This window comes from Pygoscelis adeliae, unplaced genomic scaffold, assembly GCF_000699105.1.
Source record: "Pygoscelis adeliae isolate BGI_AS28 unplaced genomic scaffold, ASM69910v1 Scaffold71, whole genome shotgun sequence".
NCBI lineage: Eukaryota > Metazoa > Chordata > Aves > Sphenisciformes > Spheniscidae > Pygoscelis > Pygoscelis adeliae.
Genome location: NW_008824356.1, coordinates 816676 through 829994, shown reverse-complemented (window position 1 = coordinate 829994; position 13319 = coordinate 816676). Strand labels below are relative to the sequence as shown.

Below are 13319 nucleotides of genomic sequence, written 5' to 3'. Positions count from 1 at the left end.
GTGCAATATACCACTTCAATTAAAAGAAGATGTAGAAATGATTTGACTGTGGTTTCAGGATCATGATTATAGGTATATTATTTGATAATAAGTTCTTCAGTCTTGTAGCTATAACTATAACAGGGTTTGATGGTTGAAAGCTGAAGCTGGACAAGTAATATTAATTTTTAGGAGCAGGGAAGTTAGGTTTCCCTTTATTTGGACTTGCATCAAGATTAGCTGGGAGAGTGATTCAGAAGGTTTAGAAAATAAGTGCTTGTTCACCCATGCCTGCTGGACTTGAAGCAGGAATAGATTCTAGGAAACCTCATGCCCGTTCAACAGGCAGTCATGCTAGTCATCACAGTAGTTTTCCAAGTGTTAATATTTGTAAATCTCTCTCCAAATATATAAACAGGTTTACATAGTTGCAGTTGAAAAGCAGAAAAATCAAAGTGATGCACACAATCACTGTTTAAAAATCGCAAACTCTGCAGAAGAAAGCTACGGAGAGGTAACATCTTCAGCCAGTGGACTTCTGGACTTAGTACAGGCAGATCTTGGAACACTGAGCAAGCTCTGGCTTGCTGCACTTCAGGATTTTGCTCTCTTAACTTTGCCTTCAGAATATGCATCGCAACTACCTGCTGAAGGTAAGGCAGCAAATCAGTTGTATTTTCATAGGTCACTTGTAAGTGCACATCATTAATGTCCTAGCTGACTTGTATTAAGATCACAGTAAGATTAAATTGTATAGGGAATACACATACTTGTATACCTATCTAAAGAGAAAGACTGCTTTTGAGAACAGAGGTTTCACTGATGTGAAAAGTAGTTTGTTTGGTATGCATGTTTGTTGGGTAATTTTATAGTTGAAAGAAGAAAAAGGTAATTGTATTGGATTCTATCCAGATAAATCTAAATGCAGTGCCCTCATTAGCCTGAATTTTAATATTGAACATTTAAAAAAAAAAAGTCATACATAAAATACATAAATATAATTTCAATAAAAAGAAGAATCCCCTTCTATAAGAATGAAAAAATATGGTAGTTGAAAACAAATGACATCCTTAAAACCGTAACTTCTCTTCTTGTAGGTGGTACATTTTATACAGCAGAGACAATTGAAAATGCCAGACCTCATTACTACAACTCCTGGGGACTGATACTTTATGCTACAGCATTATGGCTTACTAGCACAGGTTTCATCGTTGTTGATCCAGATGAAGGAGTTACTAATCTCTCCAGACCTGTCACCCCAACTACAATGTGTCAAGATTCTTCTACCAGGCCCTTGGTGAAATCTCCTGAGGATGTGAATACTGACAGATTTCATCTTATCTTGGGTTAGTGAGTGCATAATCTATCTAGATGCTGTAACCCAAAATGTAATTTTTAATAGATAAAACTGTTAGCAAACAAATATTTAATTACATTTAACTGCATCGTTGAATATTGCATCTCATAGAAAAATATACGGTCAGAAGAATTTTAAGTCCTAGAGAGAAAATTATAGAGCGTTTTCCCAAATGTGGTAGAAAAAACACTCAGTGTGAGCTAAACAAGTCCTAAACAAGTGCTTACTGCTCTGCTCATAAACATGCAAGTTCAAGGGTGGATTATATTGCGGTTGTAGCATTACAATTACAGAGTGTACGGTTTAGCATCACTGAAGTACAGCTTTACATCACAGAATAATGTGTAGGTTGGAAGGGACTTGTGGAGGTCATCTTGTCCACCACCTCCTGCTCAAGCAGGGCCACCTAAAGCCTGTTGCCCAGAGCTGTGTCCAGACGGCTTTTGAGTATCTCCATGGATCAAGACTCCACAACCTCTGTGCGCAACCTATGCCAGTGCTCAGTCACCCTCACGGTAAAAAAGCGTTTCCTTAAGTTCACATAAAGCTCTGTTTAAGCCTCCGCTACTGCAGAGGCTAATCAGGCAGTTGAATTCAGTCCCAGTTCTCTAAATTTACACAGTTAGGCATTTCTGGTTGTATTTTTTTTTCTTTGGTATCTCTTTTGTATCCTTCTTTTGTAATCCCTTTTTGGAATGGGTTTGTATGACCCAGATGCATATGGCTTCTTTTGAATCCCAGTCTTCCTGCACAGAGCCAGCTTCCTTTGGAACTCCATTGCTCCCTCAGTTAAAAGTGGGACCTCTGATACAAAAGCTGCTCATTTGCCCTGCTTCCTATACTACTGGATTAGTGCTTCAAATTTCATATACTTTACCATGGACACCTGGCTTGTTTATTCTGCTTCTGAACATATTCCACTTTTTCATTTTCACTTCCTACAGAGGAACTGAAAGAACTTTAAAACAGGGTCACTTTCTGTTGCACAGCTGTTCTTTAGTGTACATTGATCAGTTTCCCAAGTCATCACACATTTTGGAATTACAGCTGTGCAACTGGGATGAGAATATGGATCACAGGTTATATGAAGTTTATCTCCAATGTCATAAAATGTCATCTGAAGAATCCTGAAAGCTCAGAAAAAAAGTGATTGTTTTTATCTGCTCTAGGGTTTGCAAGCTTAGGCTTCATGTAATTTACTTATTGCTGGTCATCCAGTTGTGGTAGCTGTGATCTTTAGCATTTTTTTAAAATGGGAAGATAAAGCCTCAGCCTTTGAGTTTGTGAACTATCATTACTTTCTCCATTATTTCCTTTTATTACATAAATCAGTGTGATTAGGCAAATATTCTGCTATATACTCGTTATGAAATGTCTGCCTATTCATTGGACCTAGAGTTCAGTGTTTTACTCAGAAATTGCTCTATTTTTTTATTCATTTATGTTAATAGCCAGTTATAATCGTGTCTTACACTGTCTAGAAGCTGAAGTTCTTTCATTGTTTTGAGGGAAATAGAGGTCTTGCCCCAAGATATTAGCAATAGAAGATGGATTCACTTAATATAAAATGCAAATGCTATTTCTATGTCTGCTCAACCTACTGTTGGGTTACTTAGTAATTGACAAAATTACTTCTTCAAATTTCAAGCACATATGGGTTTTTTCTTCTGATGCTTACAGGAATTAGTGTGGAATTTCTCTGCTCGCCTCGATCAGATGAAGCAATGGAGAACATTATTGCCTGCTTACGCGCCCTACAGGCACTCTTCGAAGTTCCATGGCCGAGGTCTAAAATAGGTGGTGATCAGGTAATGTCTTAATGATCAAAAGCCCTCCAGAATTAAGGCATAATTTTAGTTTGAACAGTATCTCTACTCTCTATTGTATATCCAGGAATCTTCAGCACATAAGTAGTAGGTGAATTACATGCTTTACCAAAATCCAAAGCTGTAGCAGGAGGAGAGAAAAAGAGCACAACATGGAACCTGTAAGAAGACAGTGAGGGGCAGAGGACTTGAGGACATTTCGTCAGGAAGGAGTAATTAGATGAGTAGGATGAGAGCCAGGTAAAGACAGAATTCCAGAAAAAAAAAAGTTCTCTTACTCTCTCTGTCAAGGGACAGTTCAATTAATTTTGTTGTAAATATTGAAGATGATAAAAGGAAACTGGACAAAAGCAGTGGTATTAAAAAAAAAAAAAAGGCAAAACCAAAAAACCACAACACACCGATGATCCTAAAAAGAAGTAATAACTTCAAAATTCCTTTTTTTTTTTCTTTAAAGTAAGCTTTATACCATCCTGTGTGCCATGCAATTGTCTAATACAGCAAAAGTGATAAAGCCTGCGGACATGCCCAAGTTCTGCTGACTATTGGTGCTCTCCAAGGAAATGCATATGCTGTAGGAGGGATACAGTGTAGTATCCCCACCTTCAAGAGTTAAACAGGCATAAGATGAAGATTACTAGGGTTTTTTTTAGTAGTTTTAAGTGCCTTATCTCTAAATTACCGTGATTACTATTTTGTTGGGAGAATTGAGCAGGACTGCTGCTACTGGGAGCTAGGAGCTAGATGTTGAAGAAAATGCCAACTCCTGTGATTGTATCAATTATACTGTGTTCCTTAGTGATATTAATAAGAGTAATACCGTTGGCTTTAGCAAGTATTAACAAGTTTCTAAAATTCCTGCATTAAAATGGGGCTATATTAACCATTTTTCTTACTGTAGGAGTTGGGTGTAGAGCTGCTGAACATTTTGCATCGACTGATACTGACCAGAGAATCACCTGATATTCAGCTTGCTGCCCTTGAAGTGGTTCGGCTGATTCTTTTTGCAGCTCAGGAGCATGTGAAGGAAAAGCGGAGAAGTGCAGAAGGTACAGTAATGTATGAGATGTTGAATACATATTATTAGGGTTAAAGCATTTCTTTCTTGCAAAACTGGATTCTTGAAGGTGATATTCCAAGATGCATCTTAATTGAAGTGTTTCACAGTTGGTGACTAATCCTGGTTTACTTAAGTCAGTCCAGGTGCCTGACATAAGAAATTGGGGTGGTATGATAGATTGCAGGTGGTTTTGGTGGTGACTAGAGGGCATGAAGTGAGGAGGAAAACTAGAGAAACTGCAGTGGGTATCGTCTTGTGTGGTGTCAGGGAGGGAGGAGTCCTAGTGAAAAGCTGGGATCAGCTGCAGTAGAGCAACAGAGAGGCTCAGCACACACAGCTGTTACAAGCCAGACTCCACTAGTTACTCTGATTGTAACTTCCTAAAGTTCATTTTCTAAAAGAAAAAACTGGAAGAAGAATCAAAACACATCGGGTAACATCTTACTGGCATGGTGCTTCAGCACGTTGTATGTCTAAATCTATTGCACACACTTTTGCCTTTTGACAATCAGTGCATAGTTTGCTTATTCAGAAGGATGGATGTTTGCCAGTAGACCTTTGAATACATATGCATGCACATATATTTGTATCAAGATTGTCACTTGGTGATGAAACATTCTTAAGAAGTAAACTTTTTGGAAACAAGGTACAGCCTGCAGATTTCTGCCATATTTCTTCTTTTTGTTTTAGTTGATGATGGTGCTGCAGAAAAGGAAACGTTACCAGAATTTGGAGAAGGCAAAGATACAGGAGGACTGGTGCCTGGGAAATCATTAGTCTTCGCAACACTGGAGTTGTGTGTTTGTATTCTTGTCAGACAGCTTCCCCAGCTCAACCCTAAATTAACTTGTAGCCCTGCAGTTCAATCTGGAAAACATCTGTTATTGTCAGAGGATGGAAGTAGACTGGTGGCAGCAGCATTAGTTATTCTCTCTGATGTTCCTGCAATCTGCTCTCCTGAAGGTATGCTGTTTCATCACAAGAAAAGATTAATGAAAGAATATTGGGCTTACCTAATTTTTTCAGCTGGATAAATCTGGCAGCAAGTTTTGTTGATTTGCTTGTGACAATTTCCTGTTCTAATTATTTTTTTGACTGTCAGATTACAAAACAAGTTACAAAACTGAAGCAATTAAAGGAGTAGTTTTTCTTTTCCTCCCACATGTAGCAGTGCAATTAATAGATTCGTTTTGTACAGGGAAGTATACAACAGCTACGTGATTATATTCTACTTGAATTGTCTATTCTGGAATTTATAATGCAGACATAAATTAAATTTAAAAGGGAAATGTATCGTGTTACCTTTCACTACAAGCCATCATTTGAACATTAGGAAACCACTGTAAGGAGTTACAGTTGATTTCTCAGATTAGTTGACTTTTACCTATGATTCATTTTGAATTCACTCCAAACTTTAAGATGGTTCTGCCCCGCCACCCCCCAATATCATATTCATACGTATGATCTTTCAGTACTGTTACAGCCACACCTATAAACCATTTCTGCCCTACTCCTCTGTTCCCACCCTAGATATCTGTGTTACACCTTATGCAAATTTTTGCATTTACCAGCCCTGGAAATTTCTTCTTTTTTCTTAATTTGTTCTCTGTTACAAGATTCTTCTTTGGGGGATAGCATACTCCAAATGGAATAGTAGGCAGTTCTTGCTATCGTTGTAGGGTGATGATATGATTTCTCTTTTCCATCTACAGCTCATTATTTATCAGTTCAAAGCAAAAGGAAACAAACATAGCATCACTTAGATCTGAGGGCAGCTATCATGTATGAAAAATAATCTGTGATTTTTCTTTTCTCCCTGTAGTTCTTTTTGTCTTTAGCCATTCAAGTTATTCCACAAACTAGCAGCTTGCAGGATCAGACCAGATGAGATGTTTACACTAGAGAAGTTAAGCATTTAAATCTTTAGATGAAAAACATAAGCATTTTGCTGATTAGGGAAGGACATAAGCATATTAAGCCATATGCTTAACTCTGTGCTTTGCTGAATCAGAACTTAAGATGGGAGCAACACGTAAGTATGCCAGTTTCTAGATTGTCTCCAATGTGTGCAGAATTCTGTATTACTATTAGATTCAAAGACATAAGAAAAATGTCTTATAGCAAAACTGCTATGCCAAGTTATTCCTGTGATTTTTTTATATTTTTTTAAGAGTTTCTTATTCTGACAGGTCAACTGTCAGATTCTCAGGGAGAGCTGAAGATCTGTTCAGTAGGCTGTCGGACAATTTGCTTCTCTCTCTCTTCCAAAATATTTGTTAGAGTTTTTTCTTATAATTCTAGGAATTTTTGTTATGCATTTTTAGTCTGAGATCCTCCTCTTCTTAATCTTACTAAATTCTTGACTTTAGCGATTTCCTGGAGCAATGACATCCTTGGCTAACTGCACATCACGTGGGAGAAGTATTTCCTCTTACCAGTTTTGAAATTACCCCGTTAATTTCCTTCGCTATATTGTCTTCATTGCAAAATATGCTTAGATGCTCATAATTTGTTTTCTACTATTCAGTACTTTGTATACTTCTATAGCTTCTCTTCTTCCACTCCTCAGCGGTTCTGATCTTTCTGTCCTTGCTTTTCTCTGAACATGACATAATTCCACGCTTTATATAATAAAATCATCAAGGAAAAGAAATACAATGCTAATTTAAAAGGGGAAAAGGTTTAACTTCACTTAAACAGTCTGACTCCATGTTTGCTATAGCAAGTAACGTGATATTTCAAATCTTTCTCCAAATTACCAGTGCCTCCATTCACATAGGTGATTAAAAATGATAAATTGTAAATAAAGAGAATCCAAGAAAACTTCTTCAATTTTTTTTAATGTAAAAGGTACCTGAATTTTTTTAACTTCTGTGAAATTAATTTGCTTTGTTTTACAGGAAGTGTTTCAGTTCTTCCTACTATTTTGTACCTAATTATTGGAGTACTTAAAGAAACTGCTGTGAAATTGCGAGATGGCCAGTTACCTTTGACAGTTGCTGCATCTCTACAAGCTCTTAAAGGACTCTTGTCTTCTCCGATGGCTCGAGCAGAGAAGAGTCGGACTGCTTGGACTGATCTTCTACGCAGAGCTTTCGTCACAGTGCTTAACTGTTGGGATCAAGGTAAGCACAAATTTGGGCTTGTGTGTTTAAAAAAAACAAAACAAAAAATGTTTGGGTAAAAGGTTTGGTTTTATTTATATTAAATTCATGCACATCTTAAAAAAAGACTAATATCTTAGTCACAGGAGAATTAGTTAGCTACCAAGTACTGTTGAAACTATAGTGCAATCTTGTCCCTACACTTCATATGAGAAGTCATCATCTGTAAAGGTATAAATGTGGGATTGCAGGCTTACCCCTGTATTACGTAGTGCCACAATGTACTTACATGGTACAGTGGAATAAACAGGAGTTACGGCTTCCGTGTACAGTTGAGCATGAAAGACAGCTGTACCGCATGCAGGTTCTCCACAAAGAATTAGTGTCTGTATTGAAGCAAAGGGTATTAAAAGAGTAGTTCAAGAAAAAATATTTTTGTCTTAAGGTTAGTTTTCTGTGTGCTGCTTCTTCAGCTTCCCAAGAATGTAGTACTTTTATCATTCCTTGTGTTTAATATCTAAGTTGTAATTTGTTGTTGGAACTTCTGTTTATAGTGCTGGTTTTTTAAGTTATAGCAAAGAATATGTGTTCTTAATGCAAACTTTATATTATTCTCAAAATAGGTTGTACCCTAATATGTCATACCAGCTCTTCAAAGATATTTATTGTACTTTATACAGAGGAACAATGGAATAGGAGTATGCTCTTATTTCTAAATATGCATATAACCACCCCTGAATTCCCATTTTGGCCTTGGCTTTTATTACAGTAAAAGTCCATATCAGTGCATCAGAGTGTGTCATGTATTTGAAAAAAGAGATTCCTAAAGAAACGTAGACATTGATATTTCTATTCCACCTCTTTATAACACTTGAATTCATAGAATTACTTTTTAATCCAAATCTAACAGACTGCTTACTTTACTGATAGTAGATGGGCTTCCCCAAGAACTCGATGAAGTTAGCCTGCTTACTGCTATTACAGTATTTGTTATGTCTACCAGTCCAGAAGTTACTACCGTAGAGTGCCTTCAAAAGCGTTGTATCGAGAAGTTTAAAATAACACTTGACTCAAAAGATCCTCTTGTAAGTACTGCTGAAGTTATAAGAATATCAGTATCATATTAAATGGATTTTAGCTTATTTTCTGTTCAGTTGTTTCACTTGTCCTGTGTGTTGATTCCAGTTAATTCTGTCCTGACTATATCTGTTGTATTTTAAAATACAGTTTGAACAAGTTAGCAAAAACGTGTCCAGCAGTGCATTTTATCACTTTTCATTCTGTATACAAGTCTGTATTCCTATGATTTATTTTTTTTATTGCATCAGACTCAGAGCTTTATATATTGATAAGTACGTCATACAGTCGTGTATTTTTTCAGGCACCTGTTCCATTTTAGTTGTTCATTTTACCTTCAACACACAGATCTATCTTTTGCACAGGAAATCCCTCAGCTGGGGGTCTTTGGGAGCTGGAGCAAGTACCACTATATAACTTCTACTGTCCCATAAGCATCAGCTCCTGGCCACTGCTGGAGGCAGCATATTGAACTAGATTAATGCTTTGTTTTGACCTAGTATAAATATTTTTATGTAGTTCCTTTAGACTGTAGTGCCACAGTTCATCTGTTACTATTCTTCTTCTAAAAAAACATCGTATCAGGAAAAAAAAAATTGTATGTATTTATCATTGCAAATACAAATGGCTTTTCTAGGGATTGGGACTTCCTCACTCTGAAAGTCCAGCTCTGAAAATAACATGCATTAGATTTCATGTTTGACTGTGAGAATTCACTGTAAACTGGTTTTCTTGCATCTTCTCCGTATATATTCATGTAGCAACAAAAAATGAAACAAAGTTACCTTTACTTGAGGAATAGCTGTAAGAAAGTACTTTTTTATATATTAATGCATTTCTAGTATTATAAACATTGGTTTCCACTGATAGGAAACTGGGGATGCCAAATATGACTGCAGGAAAATGGTAGAGTATGCATTTGCAAATTTTATCCAAGTGTTTAGGCATCTGAGCCTTTCAGAAATTATGTAGGAACTTGACAGTTTCGGTCCTGTTGACTTCCAATGACATGCAAGCTACTGCACCATTTGAGGCTTTTTAAAATTGTGCCTACAGTTTGACAGAGGTAATGCTTACCTTTTAAGCACCTATTTTCAGTCAGCTGTATTTGTGCAAAAGAGTATATTTTCAAAACAGTACTAAGACATAAACTTCACAGAAAAATAATATTTTTTTCCTTAACTCAAAAATGTAGGAAGATGTAGGACTCGGTGGAAAGAAACAGGAGGCATGATCTAGTTTCTCTCAATTATTTGATTACAAGTTATAATGCTCCTACAAAGTATTACGTGTTAGCAGCCTGCAACCTGATGAATTTTCAAGGTGTGAGGCACTGTTGTGGTTTAACCTGGTAGGCAGCTGAACACCACACAGCCGTTCGCTCACTCCTCGCCCTCCCCCAAGTGGGATGGGGGAGGGAATCGGGGGGCAGGGGGGAGTAAAATTCGTAAAGAGATAAAGACAGTTTAATAGGACAGATAAGGAAGGGATAATAATAATGACAACGATAAAAGAATATACAAAGCAAGTGATGCACAATGCAATTGCTCACCACTTGCTGACCGGTGCCCAGCCAGTCCCCCAGCAGTGGTCACCGCCCCCCAGCCAACTCTCCCCAGTTTATGTACTGAGCATGACATCACATGGTATGGAATGTCCCTTTGGCCAGTTTGGGTCAGCTGTCCTGGCTGTGCCCCCTCCCAGCTTCTTGTGGACCTCCAGCCTTCTCAGTCAGTAGAGCATGGGAAGCTGAAGAGTCCTTGATTAGTGTAAGCACTGCTTAGCAACAACTAAAACATCGGTGTGTTATCAACATTGTTCTCATCCTAAATCCAAAACACAGCACTGTCCCAGCTACTAGGAAGAAAATTAACTCTATCCCAGCCAAAACCAGGACAGGCACATTTTTCCCCCTCCCTAAAACTTTATCTGACAAGCTGTGAGTTTTAAAACACTCTGACATGTATTTTTAAGTATAACACTTTGTAACTGCAAATTTGATTTTCCCTTTAGGTACAGTGTAAGTGCTACCAGCTGCTGCACTCCATCTTTCAGCATCCAAACAAAACTGTGTCATATCCTTATATTCATTCTTTAGCACCATCCATTGTGGGAAAACTGCAGGAAACAGAAAAAGTAAAACCTGAAAATGCTGCTGAACTTCAGGTCATTCAGGAGGGAATAAAGGTGGTTACAGCTCTTACAGCTGCTGCTGAGGAAGAGCACCGTAAGTTACTTCCATTACTAGTATCCAAAGCATTAGATGTGCTGAAAGTTGCCGTAAGTAACAAATTAAAACACAATGACCACTAGGAATCCAGTCCTGAACACTAACTGCTAACAAAATTGCTAACAAGAATGTTGGTTCTTTTTACTGTAAAGTTCAAGTAACATTTGCAGCTTTATAGTTTGTGTTAAATGTTAACTTGGAGAAATACTTCTAGTTAGAATTTGAAGCTGTTTTTAAAAAGTGTGTGTTTAAGTTGTGTTTTCAATGTTTACAGGTGCTCATTTGGTGGCCTGCTTTCTTCCCATCCTTATTTCCTTTCTTTTGGATGAAAACGCCCTGGTTTCTGCTACAAACTCGGCAAAAAATCTACATGAGTTTGCTTTGCAAAATCTGATGCAGATTGGTCCACAGTACTCCTCAGTTTTTAAAAAACTAATGGCTTCCTCTCCAACTATGAAAGCCAGGCTTGAGTCAGCTGTAAAAGGCAATCAAGAAAGCATCAAAGTGAAGACTGCTAAACATGCAAAGAATCCTGGGAAGAGTTCAAGCATTCAGCTAAAGACCAATTTTCTTTGAAGTCTCACGTTGTCATTTTACGCACTATGATATCAACCGCAAAAAACGTCCCTTTTTAATTTCTAATCAGAGTAGGATCGCGAGTTGATCTTATATATTTCAGTTTGCACTGAAGTATTACAGAAAGTTTTTAAGAGAAAGCAAATCTCTAGATAACTTTCTTTTAGTGTAAGACTTCTTCAACATCTCTAAACACTATGAATAAATCTATCAGAGGTCATCTAATCTGTATTTTTGGGTTATTTTGGACTAAAATACCAGAAATACACATGCCTATATTAAAAAAAGTATAGTGAATTTTACCATATATATATTTAGGAGCAGCCCACACTTAGCCATTAAGTAAAATTAATTCTGTTTTAAATCAATGTTTGTCAAAAATAAATCCAAAAACCAATCAGGGTAACTTAATTGGGACATAAATTTACTTGCAGGTTGTAATCTGTCCTAATTACTAATTTAACACACTGCATCATTACGTAAACAGATTAAATATCCTCGTAAGCCTTACAGTAGATTATTGTTGATCTCAAAAAATTCAACTCAATAAAGGTAATACTGATGGCTTTAACCCTAATAACTTCTTGAGCTGGCCGAGATTGAACAAATGCTGCGGAATATAGCTCTACAATGCTTCTTCACTGAGGACTCCGTGGTGAAGCTTTACACAGTGGGACTATTATGCATATGTAAGTATTTGCAGGCTTGGTGCCTTGCTGCTTGACATAGTCTCACTTTTCAGGACGTACACTTGTGTTAATTTTGTATTAGGCTAGCCAGGCAATTGAAGCTTACATATCTTGTCCAGGATAGGACAGCAATTTTAATATTCTGTGCCTCGATTCAGACGTCTGCTCTATCTGGATGTATGTTTCCTGATCTTTAAATGATCGGTTATATATACGTGTAACTCACCTAAATTTATGTATCTCTGCAATGAGAGATGGACATATTTGAAGTCAGCTTGTCTTGTGTCAAATAAAGTGCAACAAACTCATAGTAAGGAGTATTTAATTAACATTTTTATCAAGGAACATATTTTAATATAGAAGAATAACTATCAAAATTGCAATGGCTATAAAGTATTTTCTACATATAGTGTATTGACTTCTTTCTTAATACCAGTATTATCTAAACCGAACACTGTCAAACTGAGGATCGTATTTCCTTCTTGCATCTAATTACTTTAAAAAAAAGAAAGAAGGAAACAAAAGATTTACAGAACTGAGAAACATACCGTGACTCAGGAAAAGTGTGATGTACTGTATTTTATTATAAGTTTTGTATATAAAAATAATTGTAAATTGTACAGATTTAACCATTTGACCAAAGTTCTAACAATTCGTTTTTCTAATTTACATGAATAAAGCTAATTTTCTTCACTTTGAGATTTGTCTTAGTCATTTTACCCAATAGCAGAGGAGCTCTAAGGACTTCCATAGCAAAGAAAATGTTTGTATGCTGCCACAAGGAAACTAATAAGAAATGTTTGGGCTGGATGCACCAAGGTCTGTGACTTGACATTGCAGGTCTTCCTCTGTTCTGTATAGCAGAATGGGTATGTAAGTGGGACCAGGGAGATAGACTTTATAAGTGTAAATACCTGTTCTGTGCCAAATGCTGAAACGTGTGAACTATGGGAGGATGGTTGAGATACCTTCCATCTTTCCCCAGAGCACCAGAAGTTCTTTCTTTGTTCCACCTCTTCATTGAAGTCAGACCTGTAGTTGTTGGCTGTGTTGAAAGGGAGTTACATTAAATTTGGCAGTTACTCATCTTTATCTCATTAGTAATTTTTTATCTCATTATTTTTCCCTTCAAGGTTTACTGGGTACATTCCCTTTCCCCTCCCCTCCCTCCACACACACCCCCCCCCCCAGGCCCCTTCAGGAAAATCAGAGAGATTCTTATGTGACTTAAAAACTTTTAAATGAAGCTCATGTCATGTTTACTACCAAAGTGGCCAAAAATATTGCTGAGAAAGTTAGCTGCTACAATAAGTATATGTGGCTACTTGTTTCATTTTCTGTAATGTATAAGGACAGCATTAACCTTTTTTTCACTAACATTTTTTAATGTTGATAATTCAATCTGATGAAATCCTACTTTG

General features: G+C 37.0%; 1 protein-coding gene across 1 annotated transcript in view; it reads left to right on the top strand.

The window, feature by feature from the left end:
• The window catches only part of HEATR5A (HEAT repeat containing 5A), a 59905-nt gene extending 47311 nt beyond the window's left edge, over nt 1-12594 (top strand). Inside the window, exons 30-38 of the mRNA XM_009319359.1 lie at nt 398-632; nt 1077-1325; nt 3017-3144; nt 4064-4211; nt 4913-5185; nt 7123-7347; nt 8257-8411; nt 10417-10630; nt 10908-12594. Coding sequence (XP_009317634.1) covers nt 398-632; nt 1077-1325; nt 3017-3144; nt 4064-4211; nt 4913-5185; nt 7123-7347; nt 8257-8411; nt 10417-10630; nt 10908-11209 — 1929 coding nt within the window. The 3' untranslated portion in view covers nt 11210-12594. The remainder of the gene's footprint in view (nt 1-397; nt 633-1076; nt 1326-3016; nt 3145-4063; nt 4212-4912; nt 5186-7122; nt 7348-8256; nt 8412-10416; nt 10631-10907) is intronic.
• Nucleotides 12595-13319: the final 725 nt, after the last annotated feature.